General features: G+C 34.7%; 1 protein-coding gene across 6 annotated transcripts in view; it reads left to right on the top strand.

Annotated features, from left to right (window-relative positions):
* The window catches only part of CNTN1 (contactin 1), a 353,678-nt gene that overhangs the window by 304,093 nt on the left and 24,649 nt on the right, over positions 1–24,936 (top strand). For all 6 annotated transcript variants that reach the window (XM_059080718.2, XM_067009071.1, XM_067009074.1 and 3 more), the window contains 4 exons: positions 1,070–1,173; positions 8,834–9,020; positions 11,398–11,510; positions 12,280–12,436. In XM_059080718.2, coding sequence (XP_058936701.1) covers positions 1,070–1,173; positions 8,834–9,020; positions 11,398–11,510; positions 12,280–12,436 — 561 coding nt within the window. The remainder of the gene's footprint in view (positions 1–1,069; positions 1,174–8,833; positions 9,021–11,397; positions 11,511–12,279; positions 12,437–24,936) is intronic.

Here is a 24,936-nt window from a genome sequence, read left to right on the forward strand (position 1 = left end):
AATCCCACATTTTCTACACTCATTCTGATTCGGCAGACGTATGATAACTTGACTCAATAGCTTGAACAACTTAAGTACAACTCACAGAGAAAATGAAAGTGTAAAGCATTTTACAAGTTACCTTCTCACCCAATATGATTTGTTTTTTACTGTTTTGTTCGATGCTAAAGTAATCAGGCAAAGGCCATGCTTGTCATCTCTTTGGTTATGGCCATCTGTATTTAATTACATTTCTTTCCTAAATGTTTCATGAGTCTCATAAAACGTGCATGTGACAAAACTCGTTTAAGTGTTCATCTTCACTGCTACTGCTAAGAAATCAGTCACAGTGCCACACGTTTACCTTGATTTGGAATATGATGACAGTGTTCATGTGCGGGACATTTTAGCATAAAAGAGGATTATGGCTTGTTAATAAAAGACAATAAAAATTGATCACTTCTGCTTAAGATTTCCTTAGTTGCTTTGTGTAATTTTTGTAAGGGATGTAAATTACTTTTTTTTCACTGAACAGAGCCTTTTGATACATATTTGACTAGAAGCCCAGTTGGACGATTAGACTTATAAAGGCTTTCCTGAGCACAAGAAGTGGTGGATGTCACAACTTGTTTCAAAGGATCTTAAAAAAAAAAAAAAAAAAAAAAAAGATCTTAGCTTAAACAGAGAAAGAGGGAAGTATTGCTGTATATCTTTAGCTCATATTAAATAGGAAGTGTGAGAGAGTTGAAAATTAATTGTAATGACTAATTTTCTATAATAAATACCAAATTTCCTATCTTTGACGCTATAGAGTTGATAAGCTAAACATAATAAATTTTAATTTGCATCCACAGGCTTTCATAAACAGGTTAGTTAAAAGAAATACAAAAATATTATGGTTCTTGCTCACAGATATCAGAGAAATCCTTATGGATTTCCATATTTTGTAAAAGTGTGTGTGTACATGTGAATGTATATGTATCTGTCTGTATTAACATTCATGTATATGAATATGTGTGTGTGCATGTATTACTGATGACCACGAAATAAGCATCTTATGTAAGAATGTAATGTTCTCATCAAATTTCAGCTCCCAGTGAAGCCCCAACAGCAGTAGGCGTAAAAGTCTTATCATCTTCTGAGATATCTGTTCATTGGGAGCATGTTGTAGAAAATATAGTGGAAAGCTATCAGGTGAGTTCAATTTTTACCAAACTAAATACACTTGCTCATAATTATCAGCATACCTTTTCAAATACGTTGCATCTCTCAACGTTCTGTGTCCTTCTGATTTATGTGACAACTAACACTATATTCTCTTCGTTTAATATGTTGGACATTTATTAACTAACTTATGAGTAAAGCAGGGGTTCCCAACTGACTTATCTATAAGAGATGTGGAGTCCTGTGTATAGGTAAACAATTGGCCAAAATAAAAACTAAAGTAATAACACTCGGGCTTAAGCACAAGCTTTTGAAACAAACATTCCCATAAAATGCTGGTGAATCTCAAGTTTTTGGGAAATCATTTTGGTAGTTTGGTAATTTAATTTTTTTTTACCCTATTTGACTCAGTAGTTCCACTTCCAAAAAGCCCTCCAAAGGAAACACTTCTAGGGCTTCCCTGGTGGCGCAGTGGTTGAGAGTCCGCCTGCCGATGCAGGGGACACGGGTTCGTGCCCCGGTCCGGGAAGATCCCACATGCCGCGGAGCAGCTGGGCCCGTGAGCCGTGGCCGCTGAGCCTGCGCGTCCGGAGCCTGTGCTTCGTAACGGGAGGGGCCACAACAGTGAGAGGCCCACATATCACAAAAATTAAAAAAAAATAAAATAAAAACAAAGGAAACACTTCTAAATATACTAAGTATGTATCCCATTATGTTATCTATGAAGGCAGAAAATTGACAACATTCAAAATGTCTCAAAGGAAACTTCCTTCAAGTCTTAAAAGTGTAGTAGGATTTAGCCAGAAGGATAGGGGAGGACTTGTCTTAGTCGAAATAAGACCTGGGGAATTGAAGCTAGTTCTGCTGGGATCTTTAATATGAAATTTAGACTTGATTTTGTAGGAAAAATGAAGTCATCTCATATTTTTAAGTGCAAAGAGTGAAAAGTAAGAGGAACTGACATCATCCTACCTTTGCAGATGAGAAAATGGATGCCAAAGAGATTCAACAACTGTCCTTAGCTAGCACTAAGGAAAAGCGTCAGGAGTCCTGATTCAAAGTTCAGTGCTTTTTGCCAGATCACAGACTCCCTTTCTTTAATTCAGTGAGTGGCCTTCTGGAGCCAAGGCTGGTGAGCTGCCCTCTCAGTTCTTGTGCTTCGTCATCTGTCCATGGAGTATTCATTTCATGAGGGCAGGATTTTGTCTGTTTTGCTCTCAGTGCAAAGAAGACTGGTCACTAAGGAAATATTCACCAAGTGCCGATAGAAATAATGAAGTATGCTCAAATAAAGTGCTGCAACCTGGCTTTCTCAAGACCATGTTTCTGAGATAGAACCACAAAAGCAGCCCAAGGTTTTAAGTTTTAAACTCACAAGCTAACAGGAAGCTTTTTTTCTTGGTATCATAGGTTATGATTTGGGTAGATGTCAAAGTGTTTTCAGATCATCTTTGCAAGTGATCAGCTGAAGTTGTCACCAAGAGAGTGGAATTATAGGAGTGGACTGTGAGGTTCCAATATTCATAACTTATTAAACTTACATTTGCAGCTGGTAGAAGAGAAATGGAAATGGAAAAGAGAGAGAAATTCACTAGATGTTAGAAAGCCCTGTAATAAATAAGTTTGAGGTATCTTGGGAGAACACATCAATATTTAGAGCTTTCAAGCCAAATTTTGGACATAGGATTTCTTCTTTTTTAATATTATTCATTTGTAAGCAATGAAAAAGAGAAAAAATGATTATTTAATATATAACCCATGCATTAACTCAAAGTGCTAAAGATGGATTATTACTTTGCTAAAAACATGCCACAGAAATAGATATTTTCTTTGTCTGAGAATTATATGTTGACTATTTTATAACTTCTGACATGCAGAGTAAAAAGGAAATATGAGATGTGAAACAATGCCCTGGCACCAGTGAATTTAGACAATAATCAGAATATACGCTCTTGATGCGGAATAAGCTAAGTAGAGGATTCTCAATTAAGTAGCAAAAAATAATCTTAACAGCTAAGATTTTCTCAAATGATCAAAAACTGTATGCCGTGGAGAAGTTTAGTTTCACAGATTTCTGACGTTTTGCAACTCCATACTAGAAAATCATGAGCTCTGCTGCTGAACAGACGTGGGTTTATCTCTCAGCTCTGTCACTTAGAAATTTTGTGGAAAATTTATTCAAACTTTCTGGGCCCTAGTTTCCTCACTTATAAAGCTGAGAGCAATCAATGCCTCATATCCTGTTGTGTGGCCTAAATGAAATAACCTGTGTTTAACGCTTTTCCCTGTTTTATATCATTGGACATTTGAAGACAATGATGATGATGATGATTATGACAATGAGGATAATGTTAATAATGATAAGAACGGTAATATTTGTTGAGCCCTATGATGTTAAACATTTAATTAAGCTCATCATATTGAATCCACACAATCCCAGGGGATAAACACTATTATTTTCTCCATTTTTTTTTTTTTTTTTTTTTTTTGCGTTACGCGGGCCTCTCACTGTTGTGGCCTCTCCCATTGCGGAGCACAGGCTCCGGACGCGCAGGCTCGGCGGCCATGGCTCACGGGCCCAGCCGCTCCGCGGCACGTGGGATCTTCCCGGATCGGGGCACGAACCCGTGTTCCCTGCATCGGCAGGCGGACTCTCAACCACTGCGCCACCAGGGAAGCCCTATTTTCTCCATTTTAAAGGTGAAGAACTTGAAGTTAAAAACATTTATCTGAGTAATAATTGGTATAAACTGACTTGAACCTAGGTCTTGCCTCTCCAGAGAATGGTTAATTAAAAATGTTGGAAATACATCATAGAATTGTTGTTTCCATTTATTCTTTCTTTAAAAAGCCTTTAAGTCTTTCACACAGAGCCTTAAATATCAAAGAGACAAGCATGAAACCTTAAAAGAGAAAATCTGTAACATTCATTCTCCTGTAAGAAAATGTCCCTTTATGGGGGAAAAGCTTGACTCACTATAATGTGGTTATTGTTACTATTTTTAAATATGAAGGAAGAAGCCGATGGTTTAACAAGATAGACGATCAAGAAAACTAATATCCTACTGCACTTCCCATGAAAATGTACTATGGGTCTAAGTTATAAAGAAACAGAGAAAAAAAAGCAGGACATTAATAAAATAAGATAAATAAAAAGTTGGAAAAGCCCAAGTCCTGTGTGATTGACCCCATCTCAAGGTTAATTTCCTGACATTTCAAGTGAGAACTGCAGGCAATTGGGTTTAAAAAAATCCATTGTGGTTTTAAAGTGTATCTTGTAGAAAGTTTAAGTTTTATTCTCCCCGCGCCCCCCCCTCCGCCCCAGCCTAGTTAAAGAGCTCCCCACTTTTAATCTTAATTTCCTGCAGTGTAGGTGAACTAGAAGAATGCAAGAAGTATTTCTTATCAAAGGCTTATTAGAAATTTGGGCTCCTGCCCAGGAATCCACAAAAGACTTAGTTTACTCACCCAGCAGGTAAAGAATTCACTTAATGAAAACAAGCAAAATATTCTATCGGGAATAATAAATACAAAACTTCTTAGCAGCTGAATTGGAGATTAATGCAGATGATTGATTTCACAATTATCTTAAAAGATTAACCATCCTGAGTAGTTTACACAGATGTCTTTAAAAGTTAAATTATTATGGTGAGCATAAGCTCATATTTAGGAAGTGCTGTATTTTCTTATTTTGGAGAAGGCATCTATCTTCATCTGGATCTCCCCAAAGCAAAGTCTGACACACAGGTATATAGAAGAAGTTAGTGTTTTTGTTGTTATTGTTGTTTGTTTGTTTTAAATATGATCCCAGGGAGCAGATATGAGGAAAAAGCAGAATGAACAGGAGAGGGTTAGAAAAGTGCTTTATCTTGTTGGCAACCACTGTGGGCACTGGTACTCCATCCCTTGTGATCTTTAAGGAGCTTCATAAATGTGGTTGAGAATTACCCCAAATAGAATGAAAGGGGAAGTGTTCATCCACTGCTATTCCCCATTGGTTAAGGGTGGCCCCAGGGACATCACCTCCCCTCCCTGCATTGATCGCAGGCCAAGGTTCACACTGCAGAATCAAGGATGACCCAAGACAGGGAGTGAGAAGTTAGCAGCAATTGCAGAGGAAAAATGCTGACTGGTAGTACTTATGGGAAGCTGGCTGAAACCTACATAGAATTGTTTGGTTCCTGCACCAATGGCTAGAATAAAAAAGAACTTTGAATAGGTTCCAAGAAGTGTGAGAATACAGATTTTGAGTGATATATATTATTACTATTCCTAACCCATAGAATGTACTAATACTTGAATTAGTCTGTGATCTGGATGATATAAAGTTATTATATAATATCTTTTTAGATATTTTTCACTTAAATAACAGTATTTCGATTTTTTTCCTAAAAACTGTATTAAATTCATAACAAAAGAATATTCAGCTGTCAGAAGATATATTTTTCAGAAAATTCAGAATTTGAAGAAGAAAGTTTGGAAATCTGACACAAAAGTTTACTGAAGTAGAAAATAATAAAATGGAGCAAGCCTAATTTTCAAAAGTGCTAAATATCTTTAAATACTTCCATAATTGTAACATCCAAGTTTTATTCTAAGCCTCTTTGGAGAAAATGAGATTAAAGAGCTGCTTTTCCTACAAATTTCTTAAATTTTCCTCAGAAGAGATATAACTATTATCTTTGTACAAAAGTGGTGTTATTATAGTTCATAAATGTATGGAAATATATAATTATTATAATTATCACTTTGTTATATGGGTTAGCCCTTTTTCTGAGGCTTTTCTTTTCAGCTTCCCAATACTGTTATAAAGAGTAAATTTTCTTGGGACAAAATTATACACTTAGATCATTCCATCAAATATATTAGTAATTTTATGTGAACTTAAACATTTTGATTTCTTACTTTATTTATAAGATCTATGGAGGAAAAAACATGTTTGCTTGGTTCACTACTATATTCCTAGCATCTAGCACATAGCTGGTACAAAGTAGATACCCAGTAAATATTTGTTCAATGAATGAATGAGTGCCATACATCAAATGCGGTCCTATGTACACACAGCATTCGAAATAATGAATACCTGTCCTCAAGGAGTTTATAACCTAGCAATAGTAGAGACCAGTAATGAGGTAAAATTCCATAATTGTTTAATAAGCACTAAGATAATTTAACACTAGACATGGGGTGTTGTGGAGATTTTAGGAACACGTAAATAAAGAGTTAAATTTATATAATGCCACAGCGTTAAATAGAAATAAATACACTATATGTTGCTCTAGCATGTGAAAATGAATTTATGGTCTACTGTCCATAAAGCAGGACCTGCTTCATTTATTTCTTTTTTTCCACTAGTTCATCCAGCCTGCCTTTTGGTTTCCCTAGTGATTAATCAAAACGAGTGCATTTGCTCTGCTCCATGACTACAGGTTCAACCCTTCACTCCAAACAATTTTCTGCCAGGTTAATATTGGTTCTTCACCACAATGGGCAACTCACTGCAGGGATCAAACACAGTGGTCCAGATTATCTATTTGGAAATTATTTCTAAGTGCATGGCCAGTGCCTAGTTTAGATGAAAGAAAATAATAATGCTACATTTTACATATATCCACTATTTATTTTAGAATTCTTTGAAAACTTTGCAAGTTAAATCTAAAGGTATGCTTTAAATTAAGGAGAGACAGATTATTCAACCAAAATAATTTTGTATCAGATGCTTTCATTAGTAGAGGTTTAAAATACTGCAAAAGTGTCTGTAAAAAATCTCATATTCTAAAATAAGAAAGTCAGAGATTATTTGATACACTCAATAACGCTCTCTGTTCCCTAGTTACCAGGGCATAACTAAGGCACTGCTTAAATTTATTGTGAATTTCAATGGAGACTGTGTAATATAGATCCCTACCAAAATCAGAGGAATAAAATAATTGGCCATTTAAGATATAGGTGCAAAGAGTAAATTAAAGAAAATTCTGTTCTTTCCTTTTGTATTGCTAAAATGCCTCATGGAATTTTGGGTAAAATGTCAAAAAATTTTGTCACTTTAAATCTTCATTTTAATACTTAGTGTCTTTTAAAAATGGTCTAGTTAAAAATCTCCTCCTCTTTAAACGGGATAGAAAAGTTGTTCTAATGAATGAAGAGTTTAAAATGTGCTGTCAGTCAACAAGCATCCACATAAAAATGTCTGAACCTCAGTTTTGATTGCTATAAAACAGGCTAAATACTACCATTATTGGTTTGTTGAGAAAATAATACACGTGGATGATCCTACTTTAGTACCTGGCATTTCACTAGAATATAAATGTTCATTTTATTTCTCTTCAGTCAAGCAGTGGAAGAGGCCTTACATGTCACACAGTTCAAATTTCCACTAAAATATAGGCCGTCTTCCTCCTTCTCAGATGAATGTAGGCACTGCCTGGATGCTTCCAACACCAGGAAACTCGTGCCTTCACAAGGAGGGTCCCATCCTCATAAAGTCTTTTCTCTGCCAACTGAGATCTGCCTTTGGAGCCACTTGTAATATTCCACTTCCTCGGTTCTGAAGCCATCCTTCTGGTCAGAGGACAGAAAGGCCAAAGAGATTCCATCAAAACTATTAGGAAATATATTATTGCATCAGAAAAAATGAGCCCTAGTAAACAAAATAAAAATATTACAAAGGAAACCAATAAGCAATTAGTAACTAGCCTTTGTTCTGAAATGTGCTCATTCTTCATATAAACCTCACTTTGTTACTAAGGGAATTTGAGCCATCCAGTTCCATTTTATAATGGTTTTTTTAATGTGTTTACGTAAATAAAAATTTCAGGATTATATAAATATTAGATATTATCTTCTAGTACGTTGGTTAATTGTGAAATTAAAATCCCATTGTTTTATAGACAGGGCATCTAAAATATAAAATTGCAGTATACTTATAAGCAATCCCCTCCTTTTTATTTATAACTGAGATGTAATTATAGATTTTTAACCAATAAAACAGCTTTATTGGAAGAATGAATAATATAATTCATAGCTTTTACTTAAACTTTAAGGGACAAGGAAGGCTGTCATTGATATGCTGGTTGGTAAAAGTAATAATTTCTAATCACAACATGAATGAAATTTTTTAAAACTTATTTTAAAGATAATTTCTACAACTAATCAAGTTATTAGGTATAATATTTCTTTGATATCTGGCCTCTATATAAGTTCAAAGGAAATAAGTTTATATACATACTTCTGAAATAAGCTGGCAGAAAGTAATTAAGCTAGCATGTTTTAGGCCACATGACTATTTTTGTTTATCAATGGCCCTTAACAAATTTGCAATCATGTAAACACAAATAAAGCTGGAAATAAATGATATAAATTATTGTGGCAAATACTTCCAAACAGAAACCAGTTTTACAGTTGGAGAGCGAATCTTATGCACATTTTTTTGGCTTTTTCTCTTTTTTCGTCTGTGTGTGACTATTTCAGGCAACGAGGTGAGCCTTTAATTTGCTTTTGACACTTCTAATCAGATCTGCATTGTGTGCCTTACCATTTTCTAAGATTCACAGAAATGTAAGTAACATTAAGTAACATTTGAGAATATGAAGCTCAGCCAACATCAAGTGTCAGAACAACTTGAAAAGAATTTTTTGCAACTGAAGTGTCTGAATCATGAAAAAATATTACTCAACTTGTATGTTTGCAGATTCGGTACTGGGCTGTCCACGATAAAGAAGCAGCTGCACACAGAGTGCAAGTCACTAGCCAAGAATACTCTGCCAGGCTGGAGAACCTTCTGCCTGACACCCAGTACTTTATGGAAGTCAGGGCCTGCAATAGTGCAGGGTGTGGACCTCCCAGTGATATGATTGAGACCTTCACCAAGAAAGCACGTGAGTCTCAATATTTGCATTTTATACTTGTCAAAAACTCCCAATTGATTCAGTGATGATGCAGGTATATTTGAGAGAAAATTACTACCTAGCAGTCTGAGCACTTTTGGTTTTCAATTTTAACCTTTAAAATCACACAAGATTTTAAAAAACAAAAACAAACAAAAGCATTGATAGCTATTGTAGATGATGAAAAAATGTGGAGAATACCTTCAATGTTCCATTACAGAACCTCCCTTTGTAAAGACTGCCAACAAAATTTTGTATCATTAGACAATTAATTTTTTATTGTTTTAAACTTGGTTTTATAGGAATGCATCAACGTGAGAAAATGAAAATTCTGTAATTTTTCTATGCTTTGATTTATAAAGCTTCATCACTGCACAATGCAAATGCAAGTTAAATGTTGTAGCATTATGTTCACTCTCTTATTACTGTATGTTCTCGTTGTTAATATAACAAGACCACCTGCCCTGCTCACATTTTTTGGTCATACCCATCTCCCTGGCTTCACGATGATAGCTCTTTTTTGAACCCAGTTAAACAGATGGAAGAGGAGAACTTATATTCAGAATTTAGGGAAACTTCACAAGAATTTGAAGACACGATTACCATTAGAGTTTGAAAATTTATGAAATTCACTTGGGGGAAAAGAACGTTCTAATGAAATAATAGAACATGGTGGTAAGATCCAGGCTTTGGTATCAGACAGGCATTTCAAATCTGTCTCTATCACTTACTCAATGTGTGACAGTAGACATATTACATCAAATCTTTAAACCTCAGCTTTCTAATTTGTAAAAAGAGCATTCATTCATTTGTGCTTTTTTCAATTTATTCATTCATCAAAAATATGCTACATGCCCAGAACAGGTCTAGGTGTTGACAATACAGAAAGGGTGAAGCAAGACCCAGATCCTCTTGTCACAGGGTTTAACAAACTAATGGAAAGAGAGGAAAAGGGAGAGAGGGAGAGAAATATGACAAATAAATAAGTATAACATCAGATGACAGAGCAATAAAGTGAATAAACAGATAATATGGGAGGAGGAGACCAAGATGGCAGAGTAGAGGACCTAAGCTCCCCTCCCCTCCACGAACACATTAAAAATACATCTAGGGCTTCCCTGGTGGCGCAGTGGTTGAGAGTCCGCCTGCCGTTGCAGGGGACGCGGGTTCGTGTCCCGGTCCGGGAAGATCCCGCGTACCGCGGAGCGGCTGGGCCCGTGAGCCATGGCCGCTGAGCCTGCGCGTCCGGAGGCTGTGCTCCGCAACGGGAGAGGCCACAACAGTGAGAGGCCCGCGTACCACAAAAAAATAAATAAAAAAAAATAAAATGGGCAGAAGATCTGAATAGACATTTTTCCTAAAAGACATACAGATGGCCAATAGGCACATGAAAAGATTCTCAACATCACTAATCACTGACAAAGTCAAATCAAAACCACAATGAGATATCACCTCACAGTTGTCAGAATGGCTGTCATCAAAAATACTGCAAATATCAAATGTTGGCAAGGATGTGAAGAAAAGGGAACCCTAGTATATCATTGGTTGGGATGTAAATTGATGCAGCCACTATGGTAAGCAATATGAAGGTCCTCAAAAAACTTAAATCCAGCAATTCCACTCCTAGATATATATCTGAAGAAGATAAAAACACTAATTTGAAAAGATGCATGGACTCCAGCGTTCATAGCATTATTTATAACAGCCAAGATATGGAAGCAACCTAAATGTCCATCAATAGATGAAGGGACAAAGTAGTTGTGGTATATATATACAATGGAGTATTACTCAGCCATTAAAGAAGGAATGAAGTTTTTCCATTTGCAACAATGTGGATGGACCTGGAGGGTATTGTGCTTAGTGAAGTAAGTCAGACAAAGTCAAATACTTCATGTTACCACTTATATGTGGAATAAAATATAAAACAGATGAATAAACATAACAATATAGAAGCAGACTCACAGATATAGAGAACAAACCAGTGGTTTTCCAGTGCAGAGAGGGAAAGGGGGTGGAGTAAAATAGGGGTAGGATTAAGAGGTACAGATTGCTATATACAAAATAAATAAACTACAAGGCTATATTGTACAGCATAGGGAATATAGCCAATATTTTATAACTTCTAAAGCGGTAGAACCAATAAAAATATTGAATTACCTACCTACCTACCTCCCAGGGTCACAGAGTGCAATTAAATGAACCCATGGATGTAAAGTGCATACCATAGTGCCAGGCATACAGTACAAACATCAGAATTCGCCATTGTTGTTGTCACATCATTATCAGTATTATAATTCCCGATGTGATACAGCTTGCAGAATTGAAATTGGATATGGTCACTATCAGTTGCATGTTATTACTTTCACAGCTCCAAGCCAGCCTCCAAGGATCATCAGTTCCATAAGGTCTGGTTCACGCTACATAATCACCTGGGATCATGTGGTTGCACTATCAAATGAATCCACAGTGACAGGATATAAGGTATATAAAAGATTACTAGATTATTTCCCACACAAGCTTCATTCTTACAAAGAGTGACTGATGTTTGGTTTTTTGTTTTGCCAAAACCCATCCAGCTCTCTCTTATTCTAGCTGTGAAGCAGAATCAGATGACATGATACATTTTGAAATGAGAAAAGATCTTCAGTGAATTCTAGAAAAATACTATGTCAAATGAGCAAGATAGATAGAATAACTGCTTTAAAGAATAGAGTTGTTAGAATAATTAGTGTTTAAAAAAGAGAGAGAAAGAATCCATTTTTGTTTGACAATGATTAAGATAGTGTCACCAAGCACACAGTGAATTCTTTGATGTATGAGGTACCCTCTGTAAATGAACAAAAATGGAAAAAAGGTTATTTCTATATATTCTCTATATCACACAATCACATTTTTCAGTCAACACTAACTTTTAGAAACAGTGTGAAAAAATTTTAATTGCTAGGCAATTTTTAGACTTATTTAATATATTGAAAGAGCCCTCATTTTTTACCTTTCTCTCTATTTTGGTAATTTCAAAAAATAAAATTTAGATGCTTAAGATGCATCCTCTTGGATCACCCTAAAAATAGATGAAATCAATTTCTCTGAATTAAAAATAACATGACTTTTCCAGCTAGTATTACACAGAGCTCCCTAAAATTTTTTTTTAATTAATAAAAGTATAAGTGTTTTTATTCTGGTTTTAATGTTAGGGCATTGGCTCCTTATTGCCAATTTATTAAATATACATATTTTGAAACTTTTAAAGGTACTCTATAGACCTGATGGCCAGCATGATGGCAAGCTGTATTCAACTCATAAACACTCCATAGAAGTCCCAATCCCCAGGGATGGAGAATATGTTGTAGAGGTTCGTGCACACAGTGATGGAGGAGATGGAGTGGTGTCTCAAGTCAAAATTTCAGGTAAGCCAATCATTTAAGGCACGTTCTAATTAAGTACTCATAAGTTCTAGGCCCATATGGCTTCTCAAGGGTAAATGTGGGACTGATATTCACACTAATATCAGTATCATTTGTAAGTAGATTTGAAATGGTAAGGATGCCCTGAAACTTGAAATTTCTCCCTTTATGAGTCACAAAAGTACATTTGCAACATATCAGATACTTATTGGTTATTATCTGGACAGCAAAGCACAATTAAAATACCATAATGCATTAAAATGGTACATAATACTAGATCATTAGATAATAATATCCAAACTTCTCTTATATCAAAAGGAAATTCACTGGACAACTATCAGTATTCTTCTCACCCCCTTTTCTTTATCTTACATATATTAATATAATAAGATAGAAAGACAGTAGATGATAGTTCCTTCCTTTACCAGTATGTCTATTTGTCTCAGTATAGCTATTCCTTTTCTGCAGACTCTAATTATTTCTCACAGCATTGGTTAATTTGAAATAAATATTTAAGGCAGTTATTTCTTCCTGTAGAACTCTACTAATTTTAAAAATTTTGATATTTTCTCTCACCCTATATACATGGTATAGTTTAATTATACTGAATTAAAATTGAGAATTTTATGAGACTTTGAAGTGCTAGAAGATGCTAAAGCAAAGATGGCAATAATTGATTTAGAAGAAAATTTGGTGATTTATAGCTAAATAGATGAATATGTTACATATGAACCTAAAATAAAAATTCTTTAAAACAATTCCTGTGTTTTTTGTCCAATCATGGTTATGCAAAGAGACTGTTGAATTAACATTAGGAAATGTCAGATGTTAGGTGAATAGTACCATTCTAGACTTTTAAAAAATATGTTTGGATTTATTTGCAAATTATTTAAATTTTTGTAGTGAGCATGTAAATACAAATGGAAATTTTAGGTTTTCTTATAAATTCAAATTATTTACATTGAAAACACTTTTAGTTTAAACATTATTATGTCTTTTTAGAAAATTACAAAACTATGAAAGGAAAAGAAAATAGTCATATTCCAAACACTCTAACTGCTTAACTAATGTTCAGTGGAATTTACTTTTAGTTACCTTATATACATATATAATTTCATGTGTTGATTTCTATTGAATATATCGTGTCATATCCAAATTTTATCAATTATGTTTTATGAACATCCCCATGTCATTGAAAACTTTATGCATTTTATTTAAAATTATATATAATATTCTCTCAAACAAATGTACAAAAGTTATCTACCCATTTCAGTTTTTCCTATCATAAATAACATCATTTTGAGTGCATTTTTATAAATATTTCTGCAGGTTAAATTTAAATAATCTTTCTGCAGGCTAAATTTAAACAATAAGTTAAAGAGTTTTACTTCTATATTTCAAAATTTATTTTAAAATATTTATCAACTTATATTCCTATTATCATTGTGTATGAGCACTAATGTTGCACCACTCCAACATTAGTCTTCTTCTTTTAAATCATCACTATTTTAATAGGAGAAAATGGCATCTTTCTATTTTTGAAACTTTTTCTAAATTTTGAACTTTGATAACACACAGCTTCAATAGTTTTTCACTTAGCAGGGCTGTTTCACAAAAGGAAATGAGAGGCAAGTATGGACATTATTTAGAGGGTGGTAAAATGCAAACGGACTAAGTAAAGTACTTTTGAACACTGACCTTCTCTGTCTAAAAGCCAGCTGTGTCACACTGTTGCTCTCTTCATTTTTACCCTTGATTCATTCCTAATGCAAAGCAGAACGTAGTTTCTGGCATTTAGGCTATAGACGTTGGTAGCAGGGATAGATGCTGTAGCAGTGACAGTAGCATTAGTACAGTTATAACTAGTGGTGTGCTGGGAAACGTTAAACAATTGGCTCTCCTAGGTGGGAGGAAGCCCTGGTTTATAGCGTTTGCCAATTTTTGTGACGTAAATATTTCGTCATGTCCGATTTCAAGCTTCCCACATGATGTCACTAAAAATGGAGTTGGAAAGAGGTGGTTAGGAGCACACTGTGATAGGATTGTCACCATACAGACGCAATAGGCATAACCTCAAGAGCATTGATGACAATTAAAATGTAGTCAATAATTAGGAAGTGAAGAGACTGAATATTTACTACCTCCTTTGTTTTAAACTTTTTCATTTAACTAATAAGTTTATATAATTTCAATTTTAATAACTGTTTTCAACAACTTACTCATAAACTTCCTTAAAATGTAATGGTTGCCTTTTGGAAAGTAGTAGGGGCCGGCTGCAGCACACCAAGTTTATAGTCTAATCGCCCAGTGTAATAGCCCATGTGCAGAAGACACAGAGTATGATTTTTTAGAAACCTCAAACATAGTTTCCTCTTTTTTTTCTAAGTAATGGAAAATATTCTTATTAATGAAGAATTTCTATTATTTATCTCAATCTGACCATAACTGTACAAAAAAAAAAAAAAACACTGTAGAATTAACATTAGGAAATGTCAGATGTTTGGTGAATAGCACCATGCTAGAATTTTCTCATTTAAGTTTGGATTTATTTTCAAACTGTTTAAATTATTTGTAGTGAGAAAAGCATTTAAATAGAAATTAAAATTTTAGGCTTTCTCATAAGTTTAAAAGACTCCCAGTACTTTCCTTTGTTTCGGTTTTCATGCCTGAAATACATAGCCATGAATATAATACACTGCTACATTTTCATATTTATATACATTATGCTGTCAATTCATTCATTCATTCATTCATTCAACAAATATACATTAAATGCCTAAAATATGTGAGGCATAGTTTACATACTTAAAATGTGCTACCGTTTGTATATTTCCACATGCCTTCAAGTCCACATCACAATCATTCCTCTCTGGCTCTATTACAATTCTAAAAATTTTTTAGGCTTCCAGTTTTGACTTCCTATAGTCCATTCCCTATGCAGCAGCCAGACTGATCCTTTCAAACATGTCAAATCATATAACTCTCCTCTTAGAAAGATATCCTATAAAATGAAATCTAAATTCCTCCCCACCTACCTTTATAATCTGGCCCTACCAAACTCTCTCCCCTCAGTTAATTGATTTCACCCTTGGTCCGTTGACCTGTTTTTGCTTCTTGAACATACCAACGTTATTCGTATTACCTTTAACCACCTGTACTTTTTCTTGCTGCTGCCTGGGATTCTCTGGATCTCGGGACAGCAGGTCATTCTTGTCATTTTTGTTTCTGCTCAGATGTCACCTTCTCAATGAAGAATTATTATACAGCCATCAATGTAAGATAGCCCTCTACTCCAATGTTTTGTCATATCATGTCACTTTTTAAATTTATTCATAATATTTATAGCTATTTAGAATTACCTTATTAATTTATACTGTTTATTGTCTATCTTTATCTTTATTTGAATGGAAGCTCTAAGGGAGCAAGTTCTTGCCTGCCTTGTTCAGCCCTTGAATCCCCAGCACTCAGAGGACATATCTGGCACATAACAGGGCTCTAACAAATAATTCTTGAATGAATTCATGATTTCTGTATAGAGTAAGAATAATTTGGCAACTTAAACTATAATTTAGATGTCTAGAATGTTGATATGGTTTCCCATTGGGTTCGTGATTTACGTTATGACATACTCATCCACAAGTTTGATTCTTACAAAGATTAAGACTTAGTATTAGAGATATTCTTAAAAATTTATTAGACATGGTAATCTGTAACTCCACTTATCTCTGACCTGAACACTGTCAGCTGCTGTCTTAATAAATTGTTCCCTATCAGATGTTTATAGTTCACAGTGAGGCAAACATAATACTGTAAATGTTTCGTCACAAACATACTATGTCTAATACATTCTATGTTGTCTCTTAAGAATCTTTTGTTTTTATAGATCATTGTGAGTTAAATTAAGAGTCTGGTGAAGATAACTATAATTCTAAATATAAATTTTAACAGATTAATTTAGCTTATGACATATTCACTTATAAATGTTAGAATATAGATTAACAAGGATCTCTGGTCATAAATAAATGTCCACAGAGAAGCATGTATTTCATTACTAATGTGTGAATGTGCATATTTTGAGCTTTTATTTTTCTTTTAGCTTTAAACACACTATAGCTATCTTAGTCAAATGAAGACTTTCAAGGACATTTTAGAGTCTGGACTTCTTCCTGAGGGCAAAAAGTAGTCATTTGAAATCTTTAAGGTGGGAGTAATATCATATATTTGCACTTGAAAAGTCACTTTCGTGATTATAGAAAATATATATAGTAGGGGAGAAAGATATAAGGAGATGAATTACAAGGTTATTGGCATAGAAGGATTAAGATGATGGTGGTCTGGACTGGAAAGAGGGTAGTGGCAAAGTCTAGGGTAGGTTCTAAAAGAACAAGGCATCTTTTCCACTTGATTTAAAGGTACTATATATTTATTTTGTTGACTTCATGTCTTCGAATAAATCTGTAATTTATCCTGATGTCACCATAGATGAAGTAATCTAAACATTTAACCTACTATTTTTGGTAACTCCAAGCTATTAAGTTAAACTATATATATAACCAAAGCCACTGACTTCAACACTGATGAAAAACAGATTTTTTTTTCACTTTGTCCTTTCTTCCCAGTAGCAGAAGACAAAGGGCTAGGAAACCAGCCTTTAGGTGGAACCTTTAGATGTTTGATTCCATTACTCACATGCTCCCTTCTCCATTACCCATGTAAGTAGTGTAGTATAAAAGGAACGAGAGGATAGTCGGAATGTTTAGATTTAATTCATGCTTTATGAAATTAAAATTCATAAAGAATTAATGTCAGCAATTTTGCAAAATATCCTTGGTAAGCATTTTCAAAAACCAAAAATAGTTTGAGCATCTCATTTTGTACAATAGCCTGTATATAGGAGGAGAGGGTAATATGCATGGTGGTCTTAGGTTTACTTTATCCTGCCTTCTGTAATGACAGGTTGCTATATAATTAAGTGATCCCCAAATCTGTGACTTTGTAAAAGTCCTGTATCATTTGGAGAAATAGATTTCCATAAATAAATTAACTACTAACCTAAAATTTTGGAATGGTGTATTATATGACAATAATGTTACAGTTGCATGCCATTCTTATAGGTCCATCATCATAACTTTAAAGTCTTGTATTTGTGATTATGACACAATCAGATATTATCATTCAGGAAATGCTATCACCCTAACTATTTTGAAATTACCAAATATTTTGTTTTACTTTGCTACATGTTGTGCGGGATTCAAGAGTTGAAGAGGGCGAATTCAACCTATGTATTTCTAGGCTGACAAGTAGCTTACATTTAAAATTACCTCTAAAATATAAATTCCTTTTATTACCATTCAGTCCTGACTACACACTTAAAACCTTTCCAATTGTAAAGCAGTACTTGGCATTCCTCGTTTTACAAAAAACATGAAAAAGGACAAGAAGTTATCTGAACAAACTAATATTTTTTCGCATTTCTAAATTTGACTTAGAAGAGTGACTCACTGCCTTGATTATTGTTAATGTAGCTCTATGAATGACTTAGGGTTGTTTCAGCAGTTGATGAACAAGGCTAGGAACTCCCAGCAAAGGGAGTTCTCAGAGGTTTACTTACCCTTCAGAAGCTTTGAGCAGTAGTTCTAGAAGCGGATTTTGCCACTTTGTCAGGCCATGGATGGCATCCCTGTGTCTAAATTAACTCGGGTTCTCCGGAATCTTCCCCAATGCTTTTTTTAGCTACTAGTAAATTCACACAACAGTCCCAACATAATTTGTCCATTTACTTAGATTCAGCCATAATTTGATAGGAAAAGTAATCAGTGGAATACATTATAAAAATAGAAGGGAAGGGCTTCCCTGGTGGCGCAGTGGTTGAGGGTCCGCCTGCCGATGCAGGGGACACGGGTTCGTGCCCCGGTCCGGGAGGATCCCACGTGCCGCGGAGCGGCTGGGCCCGCGAGCCATGGCCGCTGAGCCTGCACATCCGGAGCCTGTGCTCCGCAACGGGAGAGGCCACAACAGTGAGAGGCCCGCGTACCGCAGAAAATAATAATAATAATAATAATAGAAGGGAAAATTAAAAATAATACTCCAAGATTTACTTACTACCAAAATAATTTTGGTTTATAAAATTTGGTCTTAGTCTCTGAAGCTATACTTTAGTGTTACAATGTGCAAATAGTTTTTTCCTCTGATAAATAAACCTTACTCTTAAAATATTCCATATTTGTATAATACTTTTGCTCTCCAGGAAATTGATTAATTCAATAAACATCTACTGAACACCTACAATATGTCAGGCATTCTGCTAGGTTACTGGTTACAATAATTGGCAAGCCCTTCTGAAGCTTACATGCAGCAACATGGATAGACGTAGAAATTTTCATACTAAGTGAACTAAGTCAGATAGAGAAAGACAAATATCATACGATATCATTTATATGTGGAATCTAAAATATGATACAAATGAACTTATTTACAAAACAGAAAAAGACTCACAGACATAGAAAACAAACTTATGGTTACTAAAGGGGAAAGGACAGGGAGGGATAAATTAGGAGTTTCAGATTAACAGATACACAGTACTCTATATAAAATAGATAAACAGCAAGTAACTACTGTATAGCACAGGGAACTATATTCAGTCTCTTGTAATAAACTATAATGGAAAAAAATATAAAACTATAGATATATAAAACTTAATTACTTTGCCGTACACCAGAAGCTAACACAACATTGTAAATCAATTTTTAAAAATAAGAAAACTAGTAGATATCAGGAAAATAAAGAACTAATACCAAATAATAAAGTTTATTTATACTTAGCTTTATTAAGGATTATCAGGAAAATATAAGTGGCTAATATAGAGAATAAAAGAGGTAAAACTGATTTAAATGAGATGATCAGTTCAAGCCTCCCTTAAGTAGGAAATGTTTGGGCTGAAGCCTAAAGAAAAGGAACTGAACTAGCCAGACCACTCAAGTGGGGCTAAGAGTCCCAGGTACAGGGAAGGAGCCTGACATGTTCAAGGAGACCAGTGTGACCATTACGTAGAGGTGTGTGATGAGTTGGAGAAATGAGAGGGGCAAAGCCATGAACAGCCTTGATTCTATCTTAGACTCATCTCATACCCTTCTCTCTCATTTTAATTCTCTCCCTCATCCCGTCATTAAAGGCTTTTGTCAGAAGTTTGTACCTTATTCTATGTTCAATGGGAAAATATTGAGGAGCCTTTAGGAGATGAGTGATGCAATCTGATTTAAGATCAGTTTCGCTATAGTGCAGAAAATAAATTGGAGTGGAACAAAAGGGGAATTGGTGGGGCTGGTGAGAAAGAGAAAGTCTGAAACCCAATCAGCACAAGCAGATTTTTCTTCAGAAAGAATCAATATGTAGGATAGTTTAATTTTTTCTTGCTCTGCAAAGCAAAGCAAATTACAAGATCTTTTTGAGGGTAAATGACTAAGGAAGATATTATATACTATTCAGAGGGTAAAAATATACAATTTAGAATGTTTCTTGTAAAAATTTTCAGGTGGAATATAAAAGTTAGAGATAAAAATATTATAAAAGTATTCATAGGCTTGCTGGAGGAAAATGTCTAGACCATCTTGTTCAACTCCTTCCCAAGGGCTGGAATTCTCTGAAGGACATTGATGACTTATGCTCTCTCAACATCAGCTTAAACACTGTTGGTGATGAGGAGGGAATTCACCCATTTTATAAGCAGCCCTTAGACTATCAATAGCTTTCATCAACAGATTACAGATCTCTGATCAATTCTATAATAATTGAACTAGTTTCCAATAAAATCAGGATCGACCCACATATACTATGAAATTCTTTCCTCTCTCTCTCTTCTGTCAGTGAAAGATGGTGCAGCTTTCAGGAAAAATGAAACCTCTCTGGATAATTTAATCAAACATTCGAGTCTTAAAAAAGAAAACCTTTTATAAGAACTGTGAGAATGAATGTCTGCCGGCTTTTAGAAAAGCAAAGTAGTTGAAAGGAACCCCCACTGGTGTTCTGTCTGCTTGCAGTCCCAAAGTAGGGGATCCACAGATGAACCCCAAAGGCAGTGGCCTTTGATATCAGCTGAGGCCCACAGTCCTGCCCACCACAGCCGGAGCAGCAGTGGCTTCTGCTTTTCTGTGACCTTCCAGTTCACCCCCCTAGTGCCTCTCAGTGGCAAGAGAATCTAGGAAATATTGTTTTCACATTTTTACCCCAGAGATAGTCAGGAGATCATAGGGAGCAAGAAGAATGGTGCTGAAATTCCAGGAACAATACGTCCTTCTCCAAAAATAAGTAGGTTTACATCGAAACTAACAAGAAGACCCAAGCTAAATACGGATTTTTAGGGAAAGTTAAATTGAATAAAAGAGAGAAAATAAATATGTTTTAACTTCTAAACTTGACTTCATGATATAGAAATTCATATTATTAGAAGCACCATTAAAATTATAGGATAAGAGAAGCTGCAGATATTAAAGCTATATCATGAGAATATCTAAAAGGGAGATTTGGCCAAGATATGGAAAATAATGATTAATATCACCTGATCACTAGGACTCACAGATAACAATGTGGCTACTATATTTGGTCACTCGCCATATTTCCTTTTTCAGTATTATTATAACATCATAATGGATATTATTGTATACAGACCTTTTTTCTGAATTTCCCAGTTTTTCTTAGAAAAGATTCCTACAAGTGGAAATGCAGGATTAAAGGGCAGGACCTTTCAAAGACTTGGCAAACACTTGACAGCTGCCACATTGCTATCCAAATAGTGATGCCCACATTTCATCATTAAACAAGTCTTTTTTTTTTTTACTAGCATTTTGCTATTCAAAAAATTTTCATTAATTAAGCAAAGATATTACCTCATAATTTTTATTATTTAATTACGATTGAGGTGAATATATTAATATGTTTAATAGCTACTTAGTTTCAGTTCTATGAAGTTCTGTTTATATTTTTTTCTTTACTATTAATAACTTTCTTTAAATTTTTATGACCAATTTATAAAGCAAGATTTTTAACATTTTCATGCCATATTTGTAGCCAATATTTTTCAAACTTGTATTCAAATGTTATTGACACTCGATTGATATGTTTTATTTTTAAGCAAAGTAATGAATAGTTATAAAAATTCTCAAATATTTAATGCACATAAACAAGAAGTAATAGAATAATAGATACAATGTAAGTTTATTTATATGAAGTTCAAAAAGAATATAATAAAGCAACCTTTAAAGAGGTACATATATGACCTGTAAAACTTCCCCCAAAAGAGAATGATTAACACAAAATTCAGCACAGTGTTGTGAGGGGCTATCAGGAAGAGGCTTATAGGATGTTAACAATGTTATCAATATTTGTTTGCCTGCTGATAAGTATACAGGTGTTTTCTGTTGATTTTAAATAGTATTTTTAAAAATACTAATTTACATAATTTATTTCAAGGTTGTAACACTACAAAGGGGTTTGATGAAATTGAAGAGTGGAGAAAGACTATTGAATTTGGTATTTTATAGATCTGTATTAGTTGGCTAGGCCTGCCATAACAAAGTATCACAGACTGGTTTAAACAACAGAAATGTATTTTCTTTCAATTCTGAAGACTAGAAGTCTGAGATGAAGGAGTTGGCATGTTTGGCTTCTTTAGAGGTCTCTCTTTTTTTGGCTTGTAGATGGCCATTTTCTCCCTCTGTCCTCACACGTTCTTCCCTCTGTGTAGGTCTGTGTCCTAATTTCCCCTTCTTATAAGAACACCAATCATATTGGACTAGAGCCCACCCCAATAACCTATTTTAACTTAATTACCTCTTCAAAGACTCTGTCTCCCAATACAGTCACATTATGAGGTACTAAGGATTAGGGCTTCAACATATGAATTTTCAGGGGTAAAATTCTGCCCATAATAAAATCATTGGTAATTTCAAGTGAAAAACCTCCATAAAATAGTGTGGGTGAAAGTCATATTTCTCTAAGCAAACCACACAGAACTTACATACTATAGGGAGGAGGTAAAATCAATGTATTGATATATAACATTTTGTCAGATAGAGATAATGTATGAAGAAAATAAAGGAGAGGCAGGTGGGTAAAGAGAGATGGAAGAGGGCTAGAGCCTATGTTTTCTTTTTCTTTTTTTTCCCATGGAAAGGCATTTTATTTTAAACATAGCAGTGTGTACATGTCAATCCCAAACTCCCAGTCTCTCTTTCCCTTCTGCCTTTCCCCCCGGTAATCATAAATTCATTCTCTAAGTTTGTGAGTCTGTTCCTGTTTTGTAAATAAGCTCATTTGTATCATATTTTTTTAGATTCTGCATATAAATTATATCATATGATATTTGTCTTTCTCTGTCTGACTTACTTCATTTATTATGATAATCTCCAGGTCCATCCAGGTTGCTGCAAATGGCATTATTTCCTTCTTTTTAATGATTGAGTAATATTCCATGGTATATATGTACCACATCTTCTTTACCCATTCATCTGTTGATGGACATTTAGGTTGCTTCCATGTCTTGGCTATTGTAAACAGTGCTGCAATGGACATTAGGGTACATGTATCCTTTCAAAACATGTTTTTCAATAAGAGTGTCAGGAAAAGCCTGCTCTGACGGGGTAACAGTGGAAAAGAAAATCAAATGAAGTGAGGAAATTGTCCATGCAGTTATCTGGAAAGAAAAGTATTTCCACAAGAACATTAAAAAGCCCCAAGCAAGGAGTAGGTTTGAATGTTCAATGTTCCAGCAAGGAGACCAGTGTGAGTGGGGCCGAGAAAGCCATGGGGAGAGTGGGCACACGAGTCTGGAGAGGTAGATAGGACCTGAATCATAACAAGGTTAAGGACTTTGGAATTTACTCTAAATGTGACAAGAAACTGTTGAAGTATTTTAAAATGTGGACTTATGTGATCAGATTTATATTATATTTATATTTATATTATACAAGTTGTATGTTTGCTATTCTTTGGAAGGAAGTAGAAATCTTGTGAATTGTGGGGAAAATCTCTGTAAATGTCAGAAAATAAGGAGGGCAGGAAATAGCAGCCAAAAGGTGACAGTCCAAGTAAGAGATGAAGTCAGCTTTGACTAGTGTGGTCACAGTAGAAGAGGTGAGAAATAGTTATAGTCAGGATTTATTTGGAAGAAGACCTAATAATATTTTCTGATGATAAGGGGTGTGAAAAAGGAATTGGCATAACTCTTAGGAATTTAGATTAACCAATGGAATCATCTACTTACATGGCCAACAGAATATCTACTTAACAGAATCATCTACTGAAAATAGATCACTGGAGAAAATAATTAGGAGTTCAAATTTTGACATGCTAGCTCATGTTACATCTATTAGACATCCAGGTGTATATAGATTTTTTAAAAATTATCAAGCAAAACTGAGAATCCAGCTGAGATCAGATAATAAATTTGTCAGAGAACCACTTGGCATAATTGTCTAAGTATCTACAACCCATACCAGCCTGATACAGAAATAGAGATAGCAGATTGTTGTTGGTGTTGCCCAAAGTTATTGTTAATATAATAGGAGATCAAGGGAAAAAAGGATTCATTACTTTCAGTTAAAGAAAAATTTAAATAGCTGGACAGAGCGTTCGTATCTATTAGAATATTTTCAGCTGTCAGTAACAAACTCTCAACTCAAAATTGCTCGAGAGATAGGTAGGCCTTATGTCTTTCGTGAAATCAGTGTCTCAAACATATAATCAAGGACAAGTTTCCCCTCCCCGCTCCCCAGCTTTCTCTACTTGGGAGGTCTCAGAATCAGGTACATTCTAAGGCTCATCTAAGGCTCTCTGTGGTTGCAAGATGGCTGCCACAGTGCTAGGAATTATTACAAAGAGGCCTGATGATGTCCAAGAAAGAAGGGGTCTCTCTCTTTTGAAACTCTATTCTTAAAATGAAGGACCTTTCTCAGAAGGCCCTCAGAAAATCTTTCCCATATTGTCTAGAACTGAGTCACAAGTCTACCCTCAAATACATAATATGGCATTTACATGATTGCTCAATGTGATAAAATTTACCACAAATCTGAGGATGGAAAAATCTTCCTTGAGGAATGAACGTCTGAACAAAAAATGGAGACTGTATTCACAAGGAAGCAAAGAGAAAAAGATTTCTACTTAATATTAAAAGTTAAATAGCGAGGTAAATAAACGTGGATATAGGAAAAGGAAGAAGAAGAAACTAGGTCAAAGAGCAACTTATAAAAATGCAGAAGAAGAGAGAGGAAAGTCATAGGAAGGATGGAAAGTTAGCTTCAAAAGCAGAAAATTTAGGCAGGATTATTTTTTATTTAGGTAATAAGCGGTGATCACCAACATGGATCCTGAGACTAAAACACAGATTTATGATGTCAAACAAGTAACCAAAGAGTATGTCAATAAACTAAGTTGAGAGAACTGTAATCCAAAGTCAGTAAACACAAGTTTATCCTTAAAATTATATATTTGTCACTACCACTGTTAAAGAA

This window comes from Kogia breviceps, chromosome 12 (assembly GCF_026419965.1).
Source record: "Kogia breviceps isolate mKogBre1 chromosome 12, mKogBre1 haplotype 1, whole genome shotgun sequence".
NCBI classification, from domain to species: Eukaryota; Metazoa; Chordata; class Mammalia; order Artiodactyla; family Physeteridae; genus Kogia; species Kogia breviceps.